We start from the raw sequence: 24,689 nt of genomic DNA on the forward strand, positions 1-24,689 counted from the left end.
GTGCATTTTCACCACACTTTCCTCCTAGATGAAGCAACTTCTAGGCAGGATCTTTTTATTTGCTGCTGCAAGACTTTCAGCAAAGTTTGCAAATATTTGTCACATGTTGTGAAAAACTGTTACATGCAGCATGTTTATATTACTTTCTGTAGTTAGAACATAAGAACATAAGAACAGCCCCACTGGATCAGGCCATAGGCCCATCTAGTCCAGCTTCCTGCATCTCGCAGCGGCCCACCAAATGCCCCAGGGAGCACGCCAGATAACAAGAGACTTCATCCTGGTGCCCTCCCTTGCATCTGGCATTCTGACATAACCCATTTCTAAAATCAGGAGGTTGCGCATACACATCATGGCTTGTACCCCGTAATGGATTTTTCCTCCAGAAACTTGTCCAATTCCCTTTTAATGGCATCTAGGCTAGACGCCAGCACCACATCCTGTGTCAAGGAGTTCCACAGACCAACCACACGCTGAGTAAAGAAATATTTTTTTTTGTCTGTCCTAACGCGCCCAACACTCAATTTCAACCAGGATATCCCCTGGTTCTGGTATTATGTGAGAGTGTAAAGAGCATCTCCCTATCCACTCTGTCCATCCCCTGCATAATTTTGTATGTCTCAATCATGTCCCCCCTCATGCGTCTCTTTTCTAGGCTGAAGAGGCCCAAACGCCGTAGCCTTTCCTCATAAGGAAGGTGCCCCAGCCCCATAATCATCTTAGTCGCTCTCTTTTGCACCTTTTCCATTTCCACTATGTCTTTTTTGAGATGTGGCGACCAGAACTGAACACAATACTCCAGGTGTGGCCTTACCATAGATCTGTACAACGGCATTATAATATTAGACGTTTTGTTCTCAATACCCTTCCTAATGATCCCAAGCATAGAATTGGCCTTCTTCACTGCCACCGCACATTGGGTCAACACTTTCATCGACCTGTCCGCCACCACCCCAAGATATCTCTCCTGATCTGTCACAGACAGCTCAGAACCCATCAGCCTATATCTAAAGTTGATCCACTAGTTGATCCACTCCAGTCTCCCATAAGAGTTGGACTTGGTGACAGGTGAAAGTTTGAGCACCTCTTATATATGCCATCGCATTGGAAGTGGCTACAAGTGTCTGTTGAACCATATGAGCATGTGTCTTATATGTGCCAGGGAGCCATGGCTAGTCGTGTGTATCTGCCCCGTAAATGCATATATTAATGTAGCGTAACTTGAAATGGGACTGTAAAGTATCTCTTATCTCCTGATTAAAGAGTGTCCCACTGTGGTTCCTCTTGAATGCTGCAGGTTGTTGGGTACAGGTTGCTCTTTTGCGCAGTAACAGATGATCAGAAGATGGACCCAGTATACAATGAGAAATGTTGACTGTTAAGCGGCAGTCAGACACGAAACTAATTTCAAGCTCTCTGTGATCTGGGTGTAATGTCAACATGATAAGCCTGGCTTTTGTGAAGCGCTTTATTGATACAGACAGGTCGCACTGAGTTAATTAGAAAGTAATTCACTGCCCTCCTGTCCTTCTGAGATAATCTGAACAAGCAATTACTTGATGTATTGAAATGTGAGCCTGTGGTACGCAAAGATTTTGCTTTTGAAAATGATGAAGCATAAGTTGCATTATTCCCAGGTGGCTAGTTGGGAGGATTATTTTGGGTGGGTTGGTTGAACAGACCAAATTGGAGGGCTTACACTGGTCTAGGGCTGGGTCCCCTTGAGATATTCCAGGTCCCCTACCGAGATTTTAAAGTTTGATTGGTGAAAAAAGTAACCATCTGCCCTCTTACCTTCAGGGATATAAGGGGAAATGGGCTCATTTCCTGGAGCCGGTTTACTTCTTTCTGAGCAATTGAACAGACTCTTCCCTAACCAGACAGCTGGATGATTGACAAGCAAGGAAAACAGCCCTGTCCTGCTACATACTCCTCTGCCAGTCCTCTCAACCCTTCCACCCCCCCCACCCCCCCACCCCAAATCCACTATTACAACTGTTCTGGCTCCTGGCTAAAGTTCTAGTGAAGCACTTTTGTGAGTTAATTAGTGCAAAGCTTCTAAACCTGGGCTGAGCTGAGGGATGTAGTCAAGGTAGTGTTGGCTCAGAGAAGCTGTGGCTTGGAGATGATTCAGAACTGGAGGCAAAAATCTGCTTGACCTTTCACCTCGAGCCTTGTGCAATTTGGGCTCAGTACTATACTTCTGCATTCTTTAAAACGTCTTCCTTCCAGTAAAGGAAGGCATCAGCTTTTTTACTTGGGCAATTTGGAGGGTTAAGGCTTAGTAGTGGATTGTGACTCCCTTTCTGCCCCTGCTACTAGTGGCCAAGGTCTGTTTTAGGATGCTGAACAGTGATATTTGCTCCTGCCACTATGTAATCTTAGGAGTACTGTATGTGGGCTGAACGTTTAGTTTTTTCCCCCAGGATTAAATCGAACTTCTTTCTTCTTAATTCTGGTGCATTGCTTAGGTTTTAGTGGGGGACTTCCACTGATGATTTTTCATTTTCCATTGCCTTGATCTCTTTTCTTGTCACTAGTCTTAGGGCCAAATCCTATTTTCCAGTTCCAGTATAGCTGTGCCAGTGGGGCGTGCACTGCATCCTGTGGTGGGGAGGTAGTCACAGAGGTAAGGAAACCTCTGGTGAGGTAAGGGAACATTTGTTCCCTTACCCTGGCGCTGCATTGCGGCTGCACCGGTGCTGAAAAGTTGGATAGGATTGGACCCTTGGCCATTAGTCAAGTGCTGCTGAGTAAGCATATTTCATTGAAGAACAGTGAGTTGCATATCAAGATTTCAAGCATCTAGAAACTGCTTGGCCCCCTCCCACCGTTTTCATGCACAGTTGTTGCAGAAGATACCAGATGTATTTCAAGGGGAGTTTCCTTGTCCTAGAAATCTTTTACCTGCATTTAACCAGTGTGTCATAGCACTTACAGTGTCAGGCTAAGATCTGGGTTCAAATCTCCACTCGGCCATAAAGCTCACTGGGGGACTCTAGGCAAGTCACTATCTCTCAGCCTAGCCTACCTTGCAGAGTTGTTAATGAGGATGAAGAGGGGAGGACAGTGTGCACTGCCCTGAACTCCTTGGAAGAAGGGCAGGATATAACTGCAATAAATGAATGCAAACTGTGCAGGCACAAAGTTCATCGTACTGAACGCCCAAGGCTCCTGCTGGTACACAGATGTTGATTCTTTTAACCCTTACTCTTGATGAAACAGTAGTAGCTGAAACGGAACTTTCCAAGTTTGAAAAAACTGGGTACGTGCCAATGACATGCAGCCAGTACAACCTTTACAGCCATTCAGAAATCCAGCTGCTGGGTGTTTTAAAAACAAAGTAAACAGTTGCTTCATGAACAACAAACCGGTGATCTTCGAAGCAGTGGCGTAGCTAATGATCGTGTAGCCCGGTGCCAAGCTCAAAATGATGCCCTGGAAGTGATGTCACAACCAGAAGTGACATTAAAGTGGCTTTTAAAAAAGTGAAAATTGGGAGGAACACACCTCCACCCCCCAGCAGCTCACCACCCGCTTGCTCTGCTGCCTCCCCCCAGTCAGTGGCATAGCTAAGGCATCTATCTGCAACCCAGGGTCAAAGAAGATTTTGTAGCTCCCCCTGCATGATAAAATCAAATTTAATTATGGAAATAAATAAAAAGTTATTGGTTCCATGCTGTATCATAATAACATCTCATTGGCACTCAGAACAGTCTCATAGGTCGGTTTGGAGTTAATCAAATCCTCTTTTTGTTCCACAAGACAGGTGTTTTCATTTTCTGGTTAATTGGCCATAACTTTTGATAGAATACAAATATTCCAGTGCAGTTTGTTTCTTTGCACTCTGCATTAAATTACCTTTCCAATGATATATAACATGATGGTATTATTCATACATACCAAGATTTTCATAATGTTGGTCGCTAATGCCAAGCTCAGCTTGTTGCCCCCCTAAAGCTTGATGCCCGGTGCAGCTGCTACCCCCTGCACCTCCTTAGCTATGCCACTGCTTTAAAGTTTGGAAAAAGTGATATTTGCATCACTAAAACATGTTTACATGTGACCTACCATCTAGACTTGTGGGAGTAGCAGAAAACTGAGTTCTGTTAGTACCCTGGAGGTCACCTAACAAATGATGATGCTGCCACCTCCATCACCACTGAATCTACTGTATCACTGCCTTGATATGCTCCATGTTACAAACATGGCGTAACTGCCAATCATGGGTCAAGGTGTCATCATGTAGAAGGTATGTGGAAGGAAAGGAGGTTCACACAGTTTCCTGTTCAATGCAGTGATGTTTCCTGACTGTCGCGCTACAGTTCCCAAGTAAGAATGTGTGCATATCCCAAAGAGAAGCACGCATAGGCCAAGAACTAAGAGCCAGTAGAGAAATGTTTAAAACCAAAAACAAATTAATTTTTTTAACCTTCTCTGATGTCACTTGCAATTAATTGCCAGCCTAATTCTGGATATAACTGAAGGAAGTTTGTCCGTTGCTAGGCCTTATCTGTGATGAGCTGTGTAACTCTATATGCCTGTGTCCTTCTGCAACTTTTACGGTTTTATTTATGTGCAGTATTGAGTGCTCCCCTGCTTCAACAGGGCAGGAATGTTCATTTAATCTAAAAACAAAAAAGGGAAATTCTAGCCAAGCTAATTTTGTACACCCTGCCCTTGTCAAAATGCCCTGCCCTTCATAAAAGTGTGTGTGTGTGTTCATACATCTACTTTTTTTAAAGAGTGAATATAAATGCATAAATATTCATAGCTGCAAGATGATTCTTTTCCTTTGACCATTTCCCTTTCATTATACATGAATTAGATATAGATAGAAAGTATAAATTTTGTCTGTGAAATGGGACTTTGATGCAAAGGAATGACCTACATGTGGCACACCAGAAGTGGCCTGACCTAAAATTCCTCCTGATGCTGCTGTAGACCTGCCACTCCTGGACAGTTTTTTTTAAAAGTCTGCTGCTTATTATACTCCTCGCAGTGTTTCTTCAATTGTGGAAGTATAGGACTTCCATGTTTGTTTTAAACAGACTTTGCAAATCAAGGAGCACCTTCGTTCCCTGGAAATAAAACTGGAAGTCCTGCAATTCTGTGTTTGAAGAAACCGCATGTGGGGCAAGGTAAGTAAAGCAGCAAGCAGAAAGCAGAGCGGTGCAACTTGCATCTGTGACAGGCTGGAGGGAGGAGATGGTGGCGGCAGGAGACATGTGAGGTGAAGGGCAGTCTGAATCTGCCCCCCACTCACCTCCCTCACAGTCTGCCGCTAGTGCAGCCCACATAATCCACCCGTTAGGTGAGATTGGCCCTAAGACTGTTAGGCCCATGTACCGACTGTTCACTTGAGATCCTCCTTCCTTCTCGCTGCACCCTGTGTCAATAGCATTCTCCCTTCCCCTCATTTGGAGTGTACTGTGTGCCAGGTTTGATAGGCCGTGTGCTAGGAGCAGGTCAGCTGCCTCCATTGTCCCCTCACAGAAGTGTGGGGAGGAAGCCTTCAGTGTCTGGATAAGTGATTCTTTACGTGCTCACAGTACAGGAGGATTGCAATCCTTGCTCTTGAAGAAATATGTTGCTACTCTCCCTTCTGCTTTGAAAAAATAGTTGAGATTTAAATATTCTTCGATATGAAGGCTGACCATATGTTGGGCTGCGCCAATATTTTCTTGAAATGGAACTGCTGTGATTCATGATCTCGCTAACTGATGCTTGGATGGCTTATGTTTCGGGCAACTGGTCACTCACCAGCTGAGGACCAAATATGACTTTAGGTTTGTGGGTTTGAGGATTTTGAACTGTGGGGGGGAAAACCTGATGCTCTCAATAGGTGCTAAACCTTTAAAGATATTGATAATGTTGCAGCTTGGAGCAATTAGAAGAGTACACAGATTTTGTTTATCAGTCTACAAGAATCAGCATGCTTTTCTGGCTGTTGTTCACAAGAATCAAAATATGAATTTCTGAATATATCACTCTCTTATTTTTAACTGTGGGGAACAGTGTCCAGCCTTTATTATGGCTGTTGGGCAATTCTATCCTTTTGAAAATTTAGTAAGATGGCATTTTAAGTTATCTAAACTACCACTGTTGCTGTCATACAATCACCTGTGGTCGTCATGGTATATGAATGTGTGCTAAATAATGTCACTCACACCTGTAGGAGGTGGCTTTCAACAGATTACCACTGTATGATTTTTTCTTTCCCCACAAGCAATGCATTGTCGTTGAATGTGCCTTATCATGAATGTGCCTCATTACAGGGTCAGTGTCACTTGATCAGTTAGGTGCCCTTTGCCTCTCAGCAAGCTTATACCTGGCTTTAATTTCCAAGGTACTATCCTGAAACCATGGCCCATCTCAAATTTAATAAGCACAAGAGACCTGATTTATTCAGTTGATTATTGATATATTGCAGCACAATTCTAAGCAGGTCTATTTAGAAGTAAGTCCTACTGTGTTCAATGGAGGATACTCCCAGGAAGGTAGGTACATATAGGATTGCAGCTTTAGAGATCTTTGCCCGTGTTGTGCCTGGATTCATCTTGCACTTGGATCAGATCTCCCTTTTAGCAGTTTCCTTTCTGCATTAGATCTTTTGACATTATTCTTCAGGCCTTTTGTCAACAACCTGGGGTGCCTTGCATTCCTTATGTGTATTTATTGGTTTGACTTTTGCCCTTAGTTAAATATCAGGTGGGGTTTTGTTTGCTGTGTTAACTATGGAACAGACTTGAATTGAGGCCAAAGAACAGAAGAGAAACCACCTTTATGTGCTGCTGTACTTACATAGGATGTGTACCTTGATTAGGAGACTGGGAGGATCATGCAGGCTCACACGCTCATTTCTCTCCCTCCCCTTTTTGAAGACGAATCATGGTTTGTACATGCACAACAGTAATCTTCCTGCTAACCATAATTGACTGAAACTAGAGTTGGCAAATTTGATTTAATGCATCGGATCATCTTGTGGAATATAAACATATTCTCCAGATAGCTTTTTTGTGGGTGGGGGGGAGGAGGGAAAGTCTGAAGGACTTCAGTGAGGACTTCAGGACTTCTTCCCAAGCAGAAACTTTGCTTCAGTTTTTAGGAGTACTCTCTGCATGTAATCCAGCTGCAGGAGTGGAACATTTCCCTGGTACTGAAATAGCACAAGAAGTGTGTGTGTGCGCGTAGGGGGGGGCACTAGACTCCTTGCCATACAGCTTCTATTTACTGATTGAATAGGTTCCAAAGGTCTGTCCATAATGCAGTCCTGCTGCAGGGAGACTTTTTTCCCAATACAGAAGTTGTTGGGGAAAAATAAGAGTACTATATCCTTTTTCTTCCCACTTTGTCAACCCTAACTATGAGTGCTGTTTTGGAATGTGTGGCTGTTGTAGTCATCTTTTGGATAATGCCGTAACATCATTGCTGATAAGTGACCAGACTCTTCCCATCTTGCCCGTCTCATTTTATTTATGCTTTTTATATCTTATTTTTGTTAAAATGCTATGCCACTGAAATATTGGGGTGCTCATCTCAATTTAAAAAAAAAAAATAGTGCAAAGGAGCAAAACTCCTTGCCCATTTCACCTATGGCAAATCCATATCATTCTGTGAATTTGTTTTATTATTTGGTTTAAAATTGTATATATCCTGCCTTTCTAAAGTCAGAGTGGCTAAAACCAATTTTGAAATCTTTCATAAAATCAAGATTAAAAAATATGATTATCAAACCAATGCATAAAGCAACATGGAAGAGCAACCTGGATAGAGTGCAGCATAAAATGTGTCATGCCAGCCTAACAATTTGCAGCAACAGAACTAAAAAGCTAAGTGAAATTAAAAAGTTTTTAACCCCTGCTGCAATCTCAATGATATCCTAAGTGCGTAAGGGAGAGAGTTCCAGAAAGGGGGCACCACCACTGAAAATGCCCTGCCTCTGGCCAACATCCCTGACACTTCTTCAGAGGTAGCACCTGAAGCTAGCCCCTGAAGTAAATTGTTCTGCGAATTATATGTGTGTGTGGCTATTCCCCTCCCCAACAATATTATCCTGTTCCCCATACATGCACAAGATGCCCATTATGAAAAATGTGTGTTGTGCTGAGGCTAACAGCACAGCATGCAGCATGCAAGCAAAATCACTTGGAAAGGCTCTCAGGGAATACCAAACAATGTTTGTGGGTGAGTATATGGCCACTATTAACCTTGTATGTGGGTGGCTCAGAAGCTTTCTTGGGTTTTGCTTAGGTGTGGTAGGAAGTTTTAGATATCCTGCTCTTACGTTTGGGAGACTCTGTTCCAGAGAAACTGGAGTGGTTTTTCCAAGAGCCACATAGCTAGGAGTTTAACATTACTTAAGTCCAAACCAGCTCTCTAATTACTGCCCTTGACACTTCTCCACTTCACAGTATCGGCCTGCCTTAGTGAAATCTGAGGACCAGAATGTGTTGTGTAGGTGCTGGGCGGTCATGAGAGTGGCATTAAAATTGTCCTGCAAGGCAGCACAATGTAGTGTTCTAAATTCAGATTGTTTTCCCAAGTCATTGTTTCACTTCCTTTAAAATGAGAATTGCAAGGGTGTGCTAGTTGGTTGGCTGGCTCTGTACTGGCTTCCGGCAAATTGTGATTTTGTAACTTCCTTTAATAGGAAGTTGCATCCTCCATCCATTTTCTGTGGCAGTAGGGGGTGTGCGTGTGTGCACAAAACAACAAAAAGATGAACTATTTTTCAAGGCCTAAAGCTATGGAACAATAGTAAAAATCTAAAACCACTATGGAACAGAACAAAAAATAGAAATGACAGAAAAATACAGCATAGGAAAACTCGACATGAGGCGGGAGATCAGCCAGAATAGACTATTGGAAGGAAATATGTGTGAAAGGAAAGTGACCTGTTTTATCTGGCCAACTATTCCTTGCCCCTGTGTGTCTGCTTAATCTGACAGTGACTGGGTTGTGGGCAATGTCAGATATTAATTCAATCGAAGTGTCCATTTGTATTTTTGTGTGTGTGTGAGTACTGCAAGTCACAGGACCCCCCCATAAAAGTTTAGGCTCCTCACCCCTCATAGCACAAGGCAAGGCTTCCTTTCCCACCCCTCAGTGGAAATCTGAAATTGAAGGCATTTCAATATTGTGGCTAACTTCCCAACGAATTTAATCAGAGAAGGAAGTTTTCTTTTTTCTTTTTTTAAATGTCTCTGCTCTAAAAGCAAGCTGTGTAAACCACGGAAGGAAAGGCAGGGCTCTTTTAAGGAGCTCACAGTTCCTCACAAGTGAAACCCTGTTAATAACAGTAACTGCAGAGTGTTGTTGGGCTAGCAGCTGCATTCCCCTGAACCAATGTGTGGTAAAATACCCCACCCTCCCACATAGGCGTAGTGCTCTGCCTGCCTGTAGTTCGCATCCTGTCTACTAATGTAGTTTTCTTGTATCTAAATGCCACTGAGTGGTGTAACATTTTGGATGATGCTTGAGCCTCGTTCAGTGATGCAGGTATCAGCATAATCCAAAACACTGGGATAGGTAGTAAAGCTCAGAAAAAGAGGCATTTTAGTCTTTTGAAACTCAGGACCCAGTGGTGACAATCCACACTAGTATTGTGAATTGTCATCACTGGGACAGTGTCACGGAGTGTTCCAAATTCTTCACATTTTGTTTCAATCCTGACAACAATCGTGTGAATATTATCCCTATATTGACGATGGGGGGCAAGTGGCTGAGGCTGAAAGGAATTGCCTTACAATCCCCTCATCACTGAAGCCAGCACAAAAGTAGCCAAGCCAGGCATGAGATGAAGTGCTGGCTTGTGGGAATATCAATTCTAATAAAGGTCTGGGGATTGGTTCAGCTGGGGCGGAGGGCTCTGCTACTGACCCTGAAGCCACTCCCATTTTCAGACAGTAATGAGAATAATCTAGAATCAATAGGTTTGTCCTGAGGCAAAATGTCTGAGGGATGTTTATTGCTATCTTTTATAAAGCTTTACAGGTTGACAATTCCAGAAAGTATAAGTGTTGTGAAAATACACTGTTTCTTTTAATTCAGTTCAGAGTGACTGAAACATATTAATGGGGCAGCGATCATTGCCCACAATCGATCTACTGTACTTATATTTTCCATCTCTTTATTCTCTCACAATGCATACCTAAAGTCTCATTAAACTTGGTGGAGCATATTTTTGAGTATAAGATTGTACTGTAACTAAATGTTTATAGTTTCATTTCTCAGCAGTTTAATTTGCTGCTTTGTAGACTGGATAATTGAGGGGTAGCATAAAAGCATGGTATCCTAATCTCCTTATCTCATCCATCTTCTCAATAGCCCTGGAGAATAGGTTGTTGACAACTCCCATATTTGATTGCAGTTTCACTTCCCATTTGTTGTGACTTTCCCTGGCAAAAACATGGCATGACTGAATGTTGAACATGGGATTTATTGCAAACATAGGACTGGCATGCTGGGAAGATTGGAGAAACAAGTGGAAGGGAAGTTTCAGGGGAACTTGAAGTCCTTCAGGGAAGAACCTCCCTTTCACTGCTTGTCCTCTGCACTTTGGACCCAATAGAACTTTGCAGTAGCAGAGGCAACTGTGATCTGCATGTGTATGTTGTAGGTTGAACATAGGGCCAAGGGTGTGTTTGCAGGAGCTGTTATCCCAGCATGTAAACCAAGAAGAGCTGATGTGTTTTGCTCCCCATTTGACAGCAGTCACTTATTAAATTTCAGTGTGTTACTACTGGAAAAAAGTCTCCCGTTGGAGTGACACAGTTCCTCCAGACGTTGTGCATGATACTAAAGCAGAATCATAAGCAACATTGCCTGCTCTCTCCAGAGTGGATAGTTGGCTGGAAAGGGCACCGTCCTATAGTCTCATTTAACAACTGGGCTGCTTACTGACTAGAAGGGCTGGAAAGGCAGAGGAAAGCCTCCAGTCTGTCGCATGCTGTTGCAGACAGGCGCCCTTCCCAGTTGGCAGCTCTGTATCCAAGAAAAAGATTCCAGAAGGCTGCAGTTGTTCTTGTGGGTACTTCAAGTGGCTGGACAGTGCCTCCTGTTTCAAATACCATAGGGCAGCCTGAAATACATGCATACTCATCCTGCTCTTTGCTCCTCAGAACAGCAGTATAAGAACATCTCAAGAAAAGATGGAACAAGGAGGGGGTAGCTAATCTGGAGAAAGCCTGGATGTTGCAAACACAACCTCAATGTCCATCTTCAACTGGACTAGTGCTAGGTTTCTGGAGGCCCTGAGACAAAACCTGCACTAGGTCTGACATGACACCATCTGCCTGTCCTCTGAGGACACATTTGGTGCTACCATTGCCACCCATACTGTGAGGGTTCAGAGGTTGCTCTGAACAGATGAACCCTCAACCAGTGCCCAGCCTGGCTGACCTCTATTTCCACCTCTGATCTCCAAATTGCTGTCCACCAGAAGACACAACTCTTAGGATATAACAGCAGCTGCATGTCTGTTAATTGCATGTGCTTGATTCAAGCACACCTTGAGTGTTTATGTTGGGGAAATAATCTCTCTATAAACTCTCTGCACAGACTTTCTAAACAAAGACCTAAAAAGAGAGCAATAAGATTAAAGGAAAACTGTCCTCTTCAGAACCTTGGTATTCCTTGGGGGGGGGGGGGAGAGAGCACACACACGCACATTCTCCCTAGCTTATACAAGTAACCTGATAAGTGCATTGTGCAAGATTCTGCCTGGAAAGTACTGTTGTGTGCTGAGATAGCAAAACAAAATTATGTGCCGTATGCAGATAGCTACAGAGAACTAGATGGTAATCTGGAGTATATGGTATTGCTCTGTATTCACACAGACAGATTAAAGTTTACCTCATAAGGCTTTTGTTACATTTTAAATCAGGGGTGTCAAGCATAAGACCTGGGGGCCAGATGCGGCCCGCGGAAGCTTTTTATCTGGCCCTCTGTCTCTCAGCTGTTGAGCAGTGCTGAGGTGTCACTGCTGAAAGTGCAGCCCACATAATTGGCCTCTCCCATATCTTGAAGTATGATGAAGATTTGTGTATTTTCTCTTCTATCATTTGCAGCGAATGAGTTCCTAAATGAGAAAAAAAGTTCTTATTACTGGTCCTGACCTTCCTGCCAAATGATGCTTCCTGCCATCACTTCCTTCCAAATGACATCACTTCTGGCCCTCAGGCATCATGAACACTATTTGGCCCACTGTATGAAATGAGTTTGACACCCCTGCTTTAAATTGTGCTTTCTTTGGTTTATTTGTATGTGCATGTATGACAAAGATGTCTTTGTTTGCTTTTTGAAATGTGCGGGATGTCTTGGGTCCAGTGCATTACATGTTGCATTTTGAGATCTTTATTTGTGGTCACTTTTTTTGCCTCCCATTGATGTTGTATTATGTAGGAAGGGCTCACAGATGGGCAAATAGAACTGGTCAACGTGCAGTGAGCTGGTATCTTTGCAAATAAGATTCTGATGGTTACTATGCTGCAGTTGTGGTGGCTTATGCATTTCCATCCCCTGTTATGTTCAGTCTATGAGAGGTGCGTTGTTCGTTCCTTGCATTTCTCCCTTCCATTAGTATTTTGCCTGCTACATTGTGTATTTGACCGGTATGGGTTAGAAATAACATATGTCATCTTTAATTTTATCTTGGGTTAATGCTTATGTTCATAGTTGCATTTTAACAGTGCTTTTTGTTGGTTCACCATGATGGTGTTATATTATTTACAATCATAACCCCAATATGGCAAATACTACAGCTGTGTAGTGTGGGAAATTTTCCACTGTTATATTTTTCCACATAAAATTTTCCACTTTTAGTGATGTTTCACTTTATAAGAACATAAGAGCCCCGCTGGATCAGGCCATAGGCCCATCTAGTCCAGCTTCCTGTGTCTCACAGTGGCCTACCAAATGCCTCTGGGAGCATACAAGACCACGAAAGACCTGCATCCTGGTACCCTCCCTTGCACCTGGCATTCTGAGGTAAAGAGTGCAACATAATGGATGCCAAAAAGAAAAATTTGGCAGTTTAAAAGTTGTAAAAAATTTTCAGATGGCTATGTTTAGGATGTGCATATGCGAGAGTGAGTCTGTGTGTCGTTCTTGCTTGGCCATATCGATTTGTAAGCAAGGGGGTAGACCAGTGGTTTTCAAACTGGGGCGTCATGCTGGCCCTGGCCTCTGCCCCCTCAAGGGGCGGGGGCAACAAGGAGGCAGGGAAGAGGCAAAGACGCGATCCCCAGGATAGCAACACTAATGGGACAGTCTCTGCAGCAGCTGTCCTGGTGTATGAGGAGCCCTGCACGAGCATCTACAGGGTTCCCCAACCTGCAGAAAATGCAAGTGGAGCTATCTCTCTCCACTTCTGGTTTTGCAGAGGCAGAGCTTGGAGCTTGCGCAGGGCTCCTCACACCTCAGGACGGCTGCTGCAGGGACTGGCGAGTGCATCCCAGTCCCTGCAGCCCCCCCTGAGCGACGTGATCCTGGATATCGCGTCGCTGCCTCCCTCCCCTTCCCTGCAAGCACTTACTGTGGTTTTCAAACTCCCTGAGAGTTTGAAAACCACAGGGATAGACTATAAAACAAAATATACCCAAACCAAAAATTGTTACAAATTCACTGTTTGGTATTGATTTGACTCGCAAAGCTAAAATTCGTGTTCAATTTTTGGACTGCAAGTGAAAGCAAAACCAAAATTGTGATTAGTTTTGGTTTTACTTCTATTCACAGAAATTTTTCATTTCTCTTGTTAAGCTGTGGAAGTAGGGTTTGTAAAAAAACACAGTTGTGTTGAGTAATACAGTACCTCCAATGACACACCAGGTATACGTTCCAGGAAAGCCAAGCACTGTGTGATACAAGGCTGTTGGTTGGAGATGACTTTGATAAGGCAGGAAGTGTGCACTGATTGACCAGAATTGGCCATGCTTATATGGCCTTGGAAGCTGTCAATCAAACCAGGCCAACGCACAGTACAGTCCAGTAATGAAATGCACTAAAAGGGTGTTATTTGAGATATTATAGTATTGTAGAAGTTTCAAGACAATACTGTACAAAGCACTTTATACAAATATTACAATAAAAGTAATTAGCCCAAAACTTTGGTTCTGTTTGAAAATAGCATTTAAGCAACCTCCTTCCTTTTTACTTTTGAAGCTGCTAATCACGGGTTTTATTCACAGGGGCCTGGGGATGGACTGGTGATGTATTGCTTGTTGGGGTTTCTGTTGCTGCATAGTGTTTGGTGTGTGAAGTCATAGTTCTCGTTATTTTCTGGGTCATGGTATATTTGTGATTTTATGGATTTTGTTGTGTTTACGATTTAATTTATTTATACACCACTCTCCAGTCCATAGAAAACATCAGCCCTAAAAATTGAAAAATAAAATAAAAGTGCATTAATTCATTTTTTCTAATCAAATATTTCCATTTGAACCACTTTCTGAACTCTTGTTGAAAAGTGTTATATAAATATTAATAATAATAATAGTGGCTATTAGAAAGACTTCAAAGATATTTATATGGTATGTGAAATTAGCATGGGGTGTTCCTTTATAGTTTACCAAATGTATGCGTCAAATAAAGGTGCCAAATCAACCTGCATAGGGCATTGGAAAGTGTCCTTGAAAAGCATTTCAAAAAGTTTTCTGATTTATCATTTGCTGGAAAAGTCACAGTACCTACAGCTGGAAGAAAATGGCTCTCCATTTGTAATTATGCATCTACCAGCAATCTAGCTTGTCACTGGTGATCCTTTTGCTCTTGTGTTGCAGGCGAAGAACAGAGAGACCGGTGCCTTGGCTGCAGCCAAAGTAATTGAGACCAAGAACGAAGATGAGCTGGAGGACTATATGGTGGAGATTGAGATCCTGGCAACTTGCGACCACCCTCACATTGTAAAGCTGCTAGGAGCCTTTTATCATGACAGCAAACTATGGGTAAGGTTGTTCTCAAGTAGCATGCTGTTCTTTCAGGTCAGAATAACCCCTCAAGGGTGGTATGAGCCTGAGAGCAAGATGCTGCCTGAGCAGGGGTGAGTTCCAAATAGCTTTGCCTCAAAATCCTAGAAGCTGCTTACTGGATACCTTGGAGCTCTTTAAAAGATTTTCTTTGCAAATACAGTAACTGTTAGAAGGGGAGTTCATATTAGATTTTGTTGGCCTTGCCTATTGTTGTTAATGCGCAACAGCAGACTCTGGGGTTTTTAATAACCTGCTTTTTTCATCTGTGTCTGAGGCTCTTTGCCTGAGTAGACAGACCCCTTTATCTGCCTTTCTTAATAAGATGGAGAAGTTTAGAATTAAAACTTCCATGAGTTACTTTTTTTGTTTTTATTAGAAGAGGTCCCTGCTCATAAGTCATTTCCCTGCAATAAGTCCTCAGCTACTTACGAACTGGATGTAACCATTTCCCAGACATACATCCTTTACAGCCATAGCCCTACCTCTGTTCTCCCCCCCCCCCCCCCGCCCAAGCTTGTAAAGGGGCATTGTTACTTTATGACAGTACAGTATTGTCAGTTTTGGCAGCATGCTCCCTGTATAGTTTAAGAGTTTGTTAGTATAATGGATCTATCTTTTTCCCACCCACCCACACCCTTGGAAACGACTGGAAACTTGACCGATTCATCCTATCAACAAATCATCATTTGGGTCATGACTGTGCTGTGGTCTAAACACACCAGAACTGAAATGTCACAGTTCAGCATGGAAGCTGGGAAGATTGTCACGCTTTGCACCGCACAGTTGGGTTGTCTGAACTGGTCTGATTTGTAAATAAAGGAAGCAATCAGTGTTTTGTAATTATGACAAAAGATTCAATTACTGACTCTGGAATGCTACAGCAAGAGTTGGTAGCTTGGGGCTCTTTGAACGAAGTATTTGAATGGCAGGATTAGAGAGGGTTTTTGGAGGTGGTGATTCACATGCTGCTCCCCAGATGCAACCTGCATTTCCTTGGAAGGAAACCACCCTGATTTAGCTATTCTGTTCAGGTTTTCTTGAAAGGCTAAAAAGATTGAATTTCTTTCTAAAACAAATGACATTTTGAGCTTGTCTGTACTTAGGAGCTATATAAAAATGGGTCAGAGAGGATGTTTGTGGAGGAACAGGTAACATCTCACCTTCTCCTTTTATCATTTATGGCAGTGGTTCTCAAACTTTTCCGGCCCGCAGCTCCCCTGATCCTTTCGGCCATTGGCCATGGCTCCCTATTACATCACCTCACCTCAGTTACCCACAAAATGGGGATGAAGGTGTTATTATATGCTAGAAACAAAAAAAGCTGCCAGCACTCTGAGACTACAAACCTAACCACACTTACGTGAGAGTAAGCCCCACTGAACAAAATAGGACTTACTTCTGAGTAGACCTGGTTAGGATTGTGTTAGCAGTACACAAGTTAGTTAGTTTGTTAGCAGTACAGCTTGGAGGGTTTTGGAAAGAGACATTTTTTCTTTCTTGTAAGGGGGAGAAAAGTGATGAATTTGCTGGGGGAGGGGAAGACTTTGTTTTGTGTGTATCTGCCAATTGAAAACTGATGTGACACTGAGACCCGGAGACTGTTTGGCTGCAATCCTAACCTCACTTTCCTGTGTTCCTATTGAACACAATAGGACTTACTTCTGAGTAGACCTAGCTAGGATTGTGCCTTTTGTCTTAGCTAGGATTGTGCCTTTTGTCTTATAATAGCAGCCAACATGGGGAGTACCCCCCCCCCAAAAAAAAAAAAAGGAGGCAGGAGGAAAAAGGGGGATGGCTGGAAAGGAATGGGTATTTTTATTTTTTAATCAATTTTTGCAGACAAAACTTGACTGATCAGGAGCGGCTTTTTTCCTTTCTGTTTTGGAGGAGCAGGAAAAAGAGAAAAGTGAAGATCCTTGGTTAAGCTGACACAGACCCCAAGCCTATATAGGTCTACTCAGAAGTAAGTCCCATTTGAGTCAATGGGGCTTACTCCCAGGAAAGTGTGGATAGGATTGCAGCCATAAGAACATAAGAACAGCCCCACTGGATCAGGCCATAGGCCCATCTAGTCCAGCTTCCTGTATCTCACAGCGGCCCACCAAATGCCACACCGAGCAAGATTACAACTCACCCCCAAGTTAGGTGGGGACATGTTCACACACATACACCCCAGCATGCAGATGCCACCCCTATTCCCCCCAGGCAAGACAGAGGAATGTAGGCTGTGGCATTTGGATGCCCCCTCCCAGAGCAGGCTGGGCTCCCTCCTTCCCAAGCGGCGGAAAGCACTGCGTTGCCTGTACTTACTGGTGGAGCTCTCTCTAGGTCAGGCTTCCCTCCCAGTTTGAAGCCTGCCAGGAGCGCGCCCTGTGCTGATGAGATGCAGCACCTCCACAGCTGCCCAGCCAGCCTTCTCTTGGTTTGGCAGGGAGGCTCCACCACCTCCCCGCACCATGTTTCACACGCCCTCCCCACCTTCTTCACAGCTGCAGGAAAGCAGCAAGTAGGGAGGCAGCACCTGCAGCTGAGCAACTGTGGCCATCTCTCTCCCCAAGATGCCTCACAACACTCCTGGGGACTAGCCATGCCTCCCTAGGGAGCCCCGACGCACAGATTGAATACCTCAGATTTATGGTGTTGTCTTGCTCCTAATACCGGAACAGTTATGCATACTGACTTCTCTATTTTACCTAAATGCTAGCAGCAGGGTCGTTTTTAGCTTGGTTTTGAAATGGAGAGTGCAAGTGTTTTACTCCCACTTGCAAGCTGTTGCAGTCTTCAGCTCTTGTACTTCTTTTCTGGGTGTTCTAACTGTATAGCATAAAGGCATTTTCACACTCAATACTAAAATGCTTTTGAACCCCTTTTGTGCCATTTCTCTGCATGTGTATATACTCTTAAAAAGGAATAGAAATAAAGACTAGTGTTTAAATGGCTGTAGCCTGTACAAGTTTTACATTCACACTACAGACTCAAGAGCAATAACCTACACTTGCAGCATGTGAAAGCAGCAATGTATTTTTTAAGCAGGTTGGTGTTTCTGATTGAACCCATTTATGTAACAAAAAAAATCCTTATTTGTGTGTGTTGCATATAACTATCAGCATTTTTCTCTGTCTGGACTTGGTGCCCCTCCCCCTCAACAGCGTCTTTTGTATTTGTTCGCACATGACTTCTTTCCAGTATACGTATAGTGTTGGAAGACAATGGGGGCAAGCATGTTTTTAAAGCACACATGCACGCACACAAAATTGTTTGGGTTCATGCTTTGGAAGAATCACTGCATGTACCAGTTTTTGATTTGTGTCACAGGACCAGAAAGGGCAGTTGTGTTCCCACAAAAGGAAAGCATAAAGTGGCCTTCAGACTTGAGAGAGCATCTCCCACCCAAAACTTGGGGTTGAATGAAACTATAGACCTAACATAGATGGTGGGCTGTCTTTATAAAAGGATTGAAATGATGAATAGCCAAGCTTGTTCTGGTGACCTATTCTCTTTATGATGCTTTGGTTGGTGAACAGCAGCCATGCAGAGGCCATTGTCACTCACAATGACAATATTCAACTTCCTGCTGCCATCCTACTTTCCTGTCCTTTCAACATTTCTCGGCTAAAGACACTCAAAATCCCTGGATGGACATTAGCTCTTCTCTATAGGTCTCGTCGGAATAAGGTTCAGGTTTTTTCTCTGGTGTCCTCATTTAACACCTCCGATTTGTGCCATTTCTGCATCTATTCTGAATCCAGTGCTGATGAACTCCAGTAGTCCATGTGTCATTCAAGGGTACTTAGGCACTAAGGCAGCTAAAAAGGAGTCCCACAGGCAGAAGGATGCTCAGCAGCTCACATAAGGACTTAAGTTACAGTTTCCACATCAGATTGTGACTTGTTGAGGTGAAATGGCAAAGACTGGAAACTCCAGTGTGGGCCTGTCTTAAAGGGGGCGGCAATTTGCAGTTTTCTGGAGCTTGTCATTCTTTCAAAGGAATCTTTTAAAGTGCAAAATGGAACATCAGCTCTACTGTACATGCAACAGCTTGTTGAATCTCATGAATCAACAATGTATTGTTTTGTATGTAATACAAAATTATATTCGTTGTTTTAGAATAGTGCTTTAAAGGAAGTTGATTAACCCAATGAGTCAGTTTCTGATACAGGTTTCTTGCTATCCCTTTTGAAGATATTATTTAACTGCCTTGTTGACTAAAATGTAAACAGTTCTTGAGAGAATCATCCATCCTTTCTGAACAAGCCTCACTTGATCAAATAATAAACACCACTCGCATCATACTAAAATACAATCAACCAAAGGCATGTATGCGCCACAAATATCCTTTAAACCTTTTATCTGCACCTGTATAACAACTACCTTTTCAGATATAGTTTGTATATGAGAAGCAGAGCAATTTATTTACAGCAGTGGTTTTCATGCATTTAGCACTAGGACTCACTTTTTAGAATGAGAATCTGTCAGGGCCGACCGGAAGTGATGTCATGGCCGGAAGTGACATCATCAAGCAGGAAAATTTGTAACAGTCTTAGGCTGCAATCCTACCCACACTTACGCAGGAGTAAGTCCCATTGACTATCATTCTTAGAAGAATATACACAGTAGCTTGTTAAAAGTACAGGTCCGTAACATTTCCCCAAATGCAGTCACATACCATGGTAGCATCAAGACTAATATATTAAAAAATAAATAACCCACATAGTGGGTCCTGACCCACAGTTTGAGAAACACTGATTTACAGCATAATCTTATGCATATCTATTTGGAAGAAAGTCCTATTATGCTCAATGGTTCTTTCTTCCCGGAAAGTGTGTATAGGTTTGCAGCCTAAGGGCTCAATCCAACTTTCCAGTGCTGATGCACCTGTGCCAAAGGGCATTCACTGCATTCTGTTGTGGTGGGGGCAGACACAGAGGCCTCCTTAAGGTAAGGGTACATTTGTTACCTTGCCTTAGAGCTGCACTGTTGATGGAAAATTGGATAGGATTGGGCCCTAAGATTACTAGAGGCTTGTGTGAATCATACCAATTCAGACCAAGGCTCCTGTCAGATGCAACTTAAGTCATTTCTGCCCAATGTTGCATATATACAACAGGGATCAAATGTGTACACCTGTGTGCTGGGCAGAAATGATTAATTCTTATATTGCATTTATATTCATCTTTTTTCGCCTCTGGTGGAACTGAGAATGTTATGTATGGGCTTCCCAGGCAATCTCCCATCCAGGCACTGAGCAGACTTGGGTCTGCTTAGCTTCAGCAAGATGGCTGCATCATATGCCCTCAAGCCATACCCTGGAAACTTTCAGTTGCAAAGTATGCACTTCCTTGTATGTTTATATATTTTTTGCAAATTTTATTGTTTACTTTTTAGAAATACAGTATACGCCACATCAAGCATAGCAGCATCGTATTGCACTCACCATAACCTATAGCTTTCTTCAACAGTTAGTGGAGCTGAATAGCAAAGGAAGAAGAAAAAAAAAGGCAAATTGCTAGAGAAGAGAAGAAGGGAATATAGGCCAGTCCCAGACTAATGGCAGTACACCTGCTTTGTACACTGGAACAGATCATTAACTTTTGGCAAATAGAATATAAGAATTTCAAGAGTCCCTGTCTTGTTATAAGATGCTCTTTTCTGAGTTCCAGCATTCCCTTTTCTCACATCTACACTGGAAGTCTTGCCAGTCTCCTATTCTTGAGCAGTTTGTCCTCTTTGCCAGTGAAGAATCTTGTAGAACCCATAGAGTATTGTATTTAGAAAACTTGAGAACATGAGCCTTGCTAGGTCAAACCAAAGGTCCACATCATCTTGCTTCTAACTATGGTCAACCAAATGCTTCTGGGAAGAAGCCCTCAAGCCTGGCTTAAAGGAAATAGCCTTCTTCCATTTTTGCCACCCTCCTGGTATATCAGTAAAAAAAACCTCTTCAAGTTCAGTTTGTTACAGAAAGCTCATTAGGTAAAGGAATATATATGTATGTTCACCTTGTGCCTTTCCTTCTCCTGTAACTTATTGTTTGGGTTGATTGGTTGCTTTCCCAAATATTTTGCCTTCTAGGCTATTTTGTTCAGGGGAAAAATAAGGCATTATGCCGTGCCCCCTGGTGAATAGTGTCCTTGTGTTGTATGGGAATAATGGCAAACTGGAAGCAATCTGTTTTACAGAGTGCTCGCTATTTAAATTCCACCTACTGAATACTTGTATGCCAGACAAGCTGTTGACATTTGATTTTTTTTATTTTTTTCGTTGAGGCTTGTTTTGTATTTCATGAATACCAGGAATCTGCTTCGGCTTTGTGAGGTTGCATCAGCGCCTAGGAGGCTTGGATTAAGCTTCTAGTCTGCAAATCAACTTTTGCTGTGTTGTGTTTTTTAATAGTCAAGTCAAATGCTGTGTATCTGATTATGGGATGGAGCTAAATTCTGTAGTGTAGAAGATCCGCTTTCCTTATTACTTAGAGCAGCAATCAGCTGTCACTTGGATGCTCTTCTTGGGGTCAAGGAGTATTACCCAACCAGTTCTGGCCTCTTAATGGAAGGAGGCTTCTCTGGTTCTTATAGGTGCAGTTTCCTCTTTTTTGGTGTTAGATGAACCCTTGCCTGATATTACTCACATCACAAGTTTAAGAACTGCCGTGCACTCAAGCCCTGACAGCTCCTGATCTAGCATGATATTGAACTGGCAGAGATCTGTAATTATACAGTACAAATCCTGGTGCGTGTGGGGGGAGGGGGTGTTCATGAAAGGAAATCTTTCCTGAGTACTTCACCAAAGAGCAGTCTGTCCTTAAACTCTTTATTACATTTTTATTCCACCAACTGTATGAGGTTGGCTAGGTTGAGAGAATGATTCATGATCACCCAGTGAGCTTCATGGTTGAAACTGTAATTTGAATCTGGATCTCCAGGTTGCAGTCCAGTACTAGATCCTCGTACATCAGTGTTCCAGGATGTACCCTGGCCCAAATACAATCTGTGGTACTGGTTTTGACCCATAAACTTCTTAAATGTTTTTTGGGTGTGGTATACTTAGGAACTGTCCCATCCTGTTCCCTCAAAAGTGATCTGAGAACACCTTCCATGGCTTGGGATTAAAAAAGAAGGAAATGTGGAGAATTGGTCTCTGAGGTTTCATTCTCCCTAGTACTTGTTTTTCTGAGGGTTCATCAGAGTTTGAGCATGTTCCATAATGCAGTTGACCCACATCTTATGAGGACTTCACTTGGGCAATTTCAATTACTTGCACTTGGCAAACAAAACAAGAATTTAAATAGTGCAGGCAATTCTGCCCACCATTCTGCTTGCTAAACACATGCAACACATCTTCCACAGCATCCACCTGGCACTGAGGCCCAGTGCTGCCTCCTTACCAGGTGCTGCAAATGTGCTTTATAGCATATTTGCAACACCTAGAGCCGGCACTGGTGACTATAGGATTGGGCCCTTAGCCATTGCACTAGTAGTTATCTTTAGAACTGTATTGTGAATCTTTGACTTGAAGGTTTATTTGTGTTGCTCTCCAAACAAGTGGGGGGTGTTAAGGACACTTAAGGGGGAGAAATCCCCCCCCCCCGTGTTCTTTTCATATTTGGTCTTCTACAAAACTGTTAAAATTTTGATTTCCTGTTTTTTCTTCACATATGAAAATCTTGCATGTTCTGTCCTTTCATCTCATCAGTGTAGATGGTCTTTTTGCCTACTGTGCAGTTAAAAGTTGCTGCATCACAGACTGTAAATGGGAGCTGATTCGTCTGTTGTGTGGAAGATGCACAAATGGCTCACTTGACTGCTTTACCCACTTCTTTATCATGTGCAATTTCGCCTAGTGAGATCTATGAACCCAAGATGGCCCCAGATGCCTGCAGACCTCGATGCAGGTGTGATGCACAAGCTGGCTGTGCACGTCACAGCAAACCCAGGGCCAGGTCTCTGTAAGCTGAAACCTGCTGATCAATACAATCCATTTTGCTTGTGTACACTGATCATGGAAAGTAGTAAGACATTGGTGATTTTCTTTGTTCTGCAATATTTTTACTGTAACACAGATCGGTTTTCAGATCAGTAAAACTCTTGCTTTAGGCCACTTACTGTAAATTCCTTTTTTTTTTTTTTAATATGGAAAGTTAAGTGAGGAGGGGGTATACATTTTCAGAAAGTTGAGATATTTTAGGCAGAGAATTTATTTGTGAGTTCTGGGATGGTTCCAGAGAAGCAGAGGGAACACACCCAATAATACGCAACTATCTCTAGAGCACACACCCCTACTTTTCAGTATGTTTTCCCCTTGCAGGATTAATTCTTGAATGAGTTGCTAGTTTGAAAAGAGGAGGGGCCGAAGGTCATGAATTCTTAACATAGGAAGGGTGGTGCCAAGTTTGTGCCGCTAATCTTTGCTTTCTCAGCAATTCAACTGCTGTGCCAAATCCCCTTTAGTGAAAGGAGTGGAGACTTTTTTTGTAAAATCCATTCAAACCTTTGAATCTCTCTTGTTTAGAAACTGCAAAAGCAGTCTCAAAAAGATGCTAATTCAAGCATAATTTTAAGTGTTCTACTGACTGCTGTACCGTGGGAGTCTTCTTGAGTCATGTGTCTTGAATGTCCTGTATCATAATGGGAACTGAAACCATTTTTGCACCTCACCCTTCCAACTGAAAACCGATCTTCAGAATTCTGTGATGGAATGTTTTACAGATGTTTGTTGAAACAATAGGAGTGATCTCCCCTCCCTTGACCTCCCATGTGCACGGTCCTAATCCTGATCCAGAATGGATAGCTTCATAGTGATTCACATGTAATGTAGGGGTGTGGAAAGTCTTTTTGTCGTAAAGTCAGATCCAAGTTGGTGTGTGTGTGTGTGTGTGTGTGTGTGTGTGTGTGTGTTCCACAGTTAAAACATGTAATACTGTCCATATTTTGTGCCAGCTACTTGATTGATCTGGAAATATTGGTGGCTGCCATGTGCTTGGAAATACAATCTTAGAAATATTTGCCCTGCTTTGGGAATATGCTTGGTTCAGCCAAAGTATGCACATTAATTTTAAAGAAGAAAGCAGTAACATACCAATAGCTGAATCCTCCAAACTCCAAGCACATGCTGCATAGTCCCACAACCTCAATTTTCTCTCCTCCAACTCTGTTCTTGATCCCCTCCAGTCTGGTCTGTGCATCCTGTACTCCTCTGAAACTGGCCTCACAAAAATAGCCCATAAACTGCCTGGTGCTAAATCCAAAGGTCTCTTTACTGTCATCCTCCTCCTCTCTGCTATGTTAGACACAGTGAATCACTCTCTCTTGCTTGACTCCCTTTGTGCCTTGGGTATCTTTGGGAATACTGTCATCAGATGGTTCTCTTACCTCCTGTCCAAGCCTACTTTCAAGGTTTTGGTGGTGAGGGAGCCTCTTCTTTTGCTTCCCTCTCTTTCTAGTGATATACCTTGGAGATCTGTTCTTCACCCTTGATTGTTCTCTACATTGTCCTTGTCAGCCTTCATATGTCCAAAACAGCACTTCTTACTTTTTCCCACACCAGCCCTCTTTTCTTTGTACGCTCTTTCCTCCAGTGGCAATGTCACCATCCAGCCCATTGAATAGACTCAAAGCCTTTACTTCATCTTTTGACTCCTCTCTGTCTCTCCTTCATTCCCCATGTCAATTCTATCACAGATCATGTCACTTCTCCCCTTACAAGATTGCAAAAATACATCCC

The 24,689-nt window shown here is 42.8% G+C and overlaps 1 protein-coding gene across 1 annotated transcript in view; it reads left to right on the forward strand.

Annotated features, from left to right (window-relative positions):
- The window catches only part of STK10 (serine/threonine kinase 10), an 80,685-nt gene that overhangs the window by 15,461 nt on the left and 40,535 nt on the right, over window positions 1-24,689 (forward strand). The window contains exon 2 of the mRNA XM_066615837.1: window positions 14,781-14,945. Within this exon, the coding sequence (XP_066471934.1) occupies window positions 14,781-14,945 (165 nt within the window). The remainder of the gene's footprint in view (window positions 1-14,780; window positions 14,946-24,689) is intronic.

Source organism: Tiliqua scincoides, chromosome 2 (genome assembly GCF_035046505.1).
Source record: "Tiliqua scincoides isolate rTilSci1 chromosome 2, rTilSci1.hap2, whole genome shotgun sequence".
Taxonomy (NCBI): Eukaryota; Metazoa; Chordata; class Lepidosauria; order Squamata; family Scincidae; genus Tiliqua; species Tiliqua scincoides.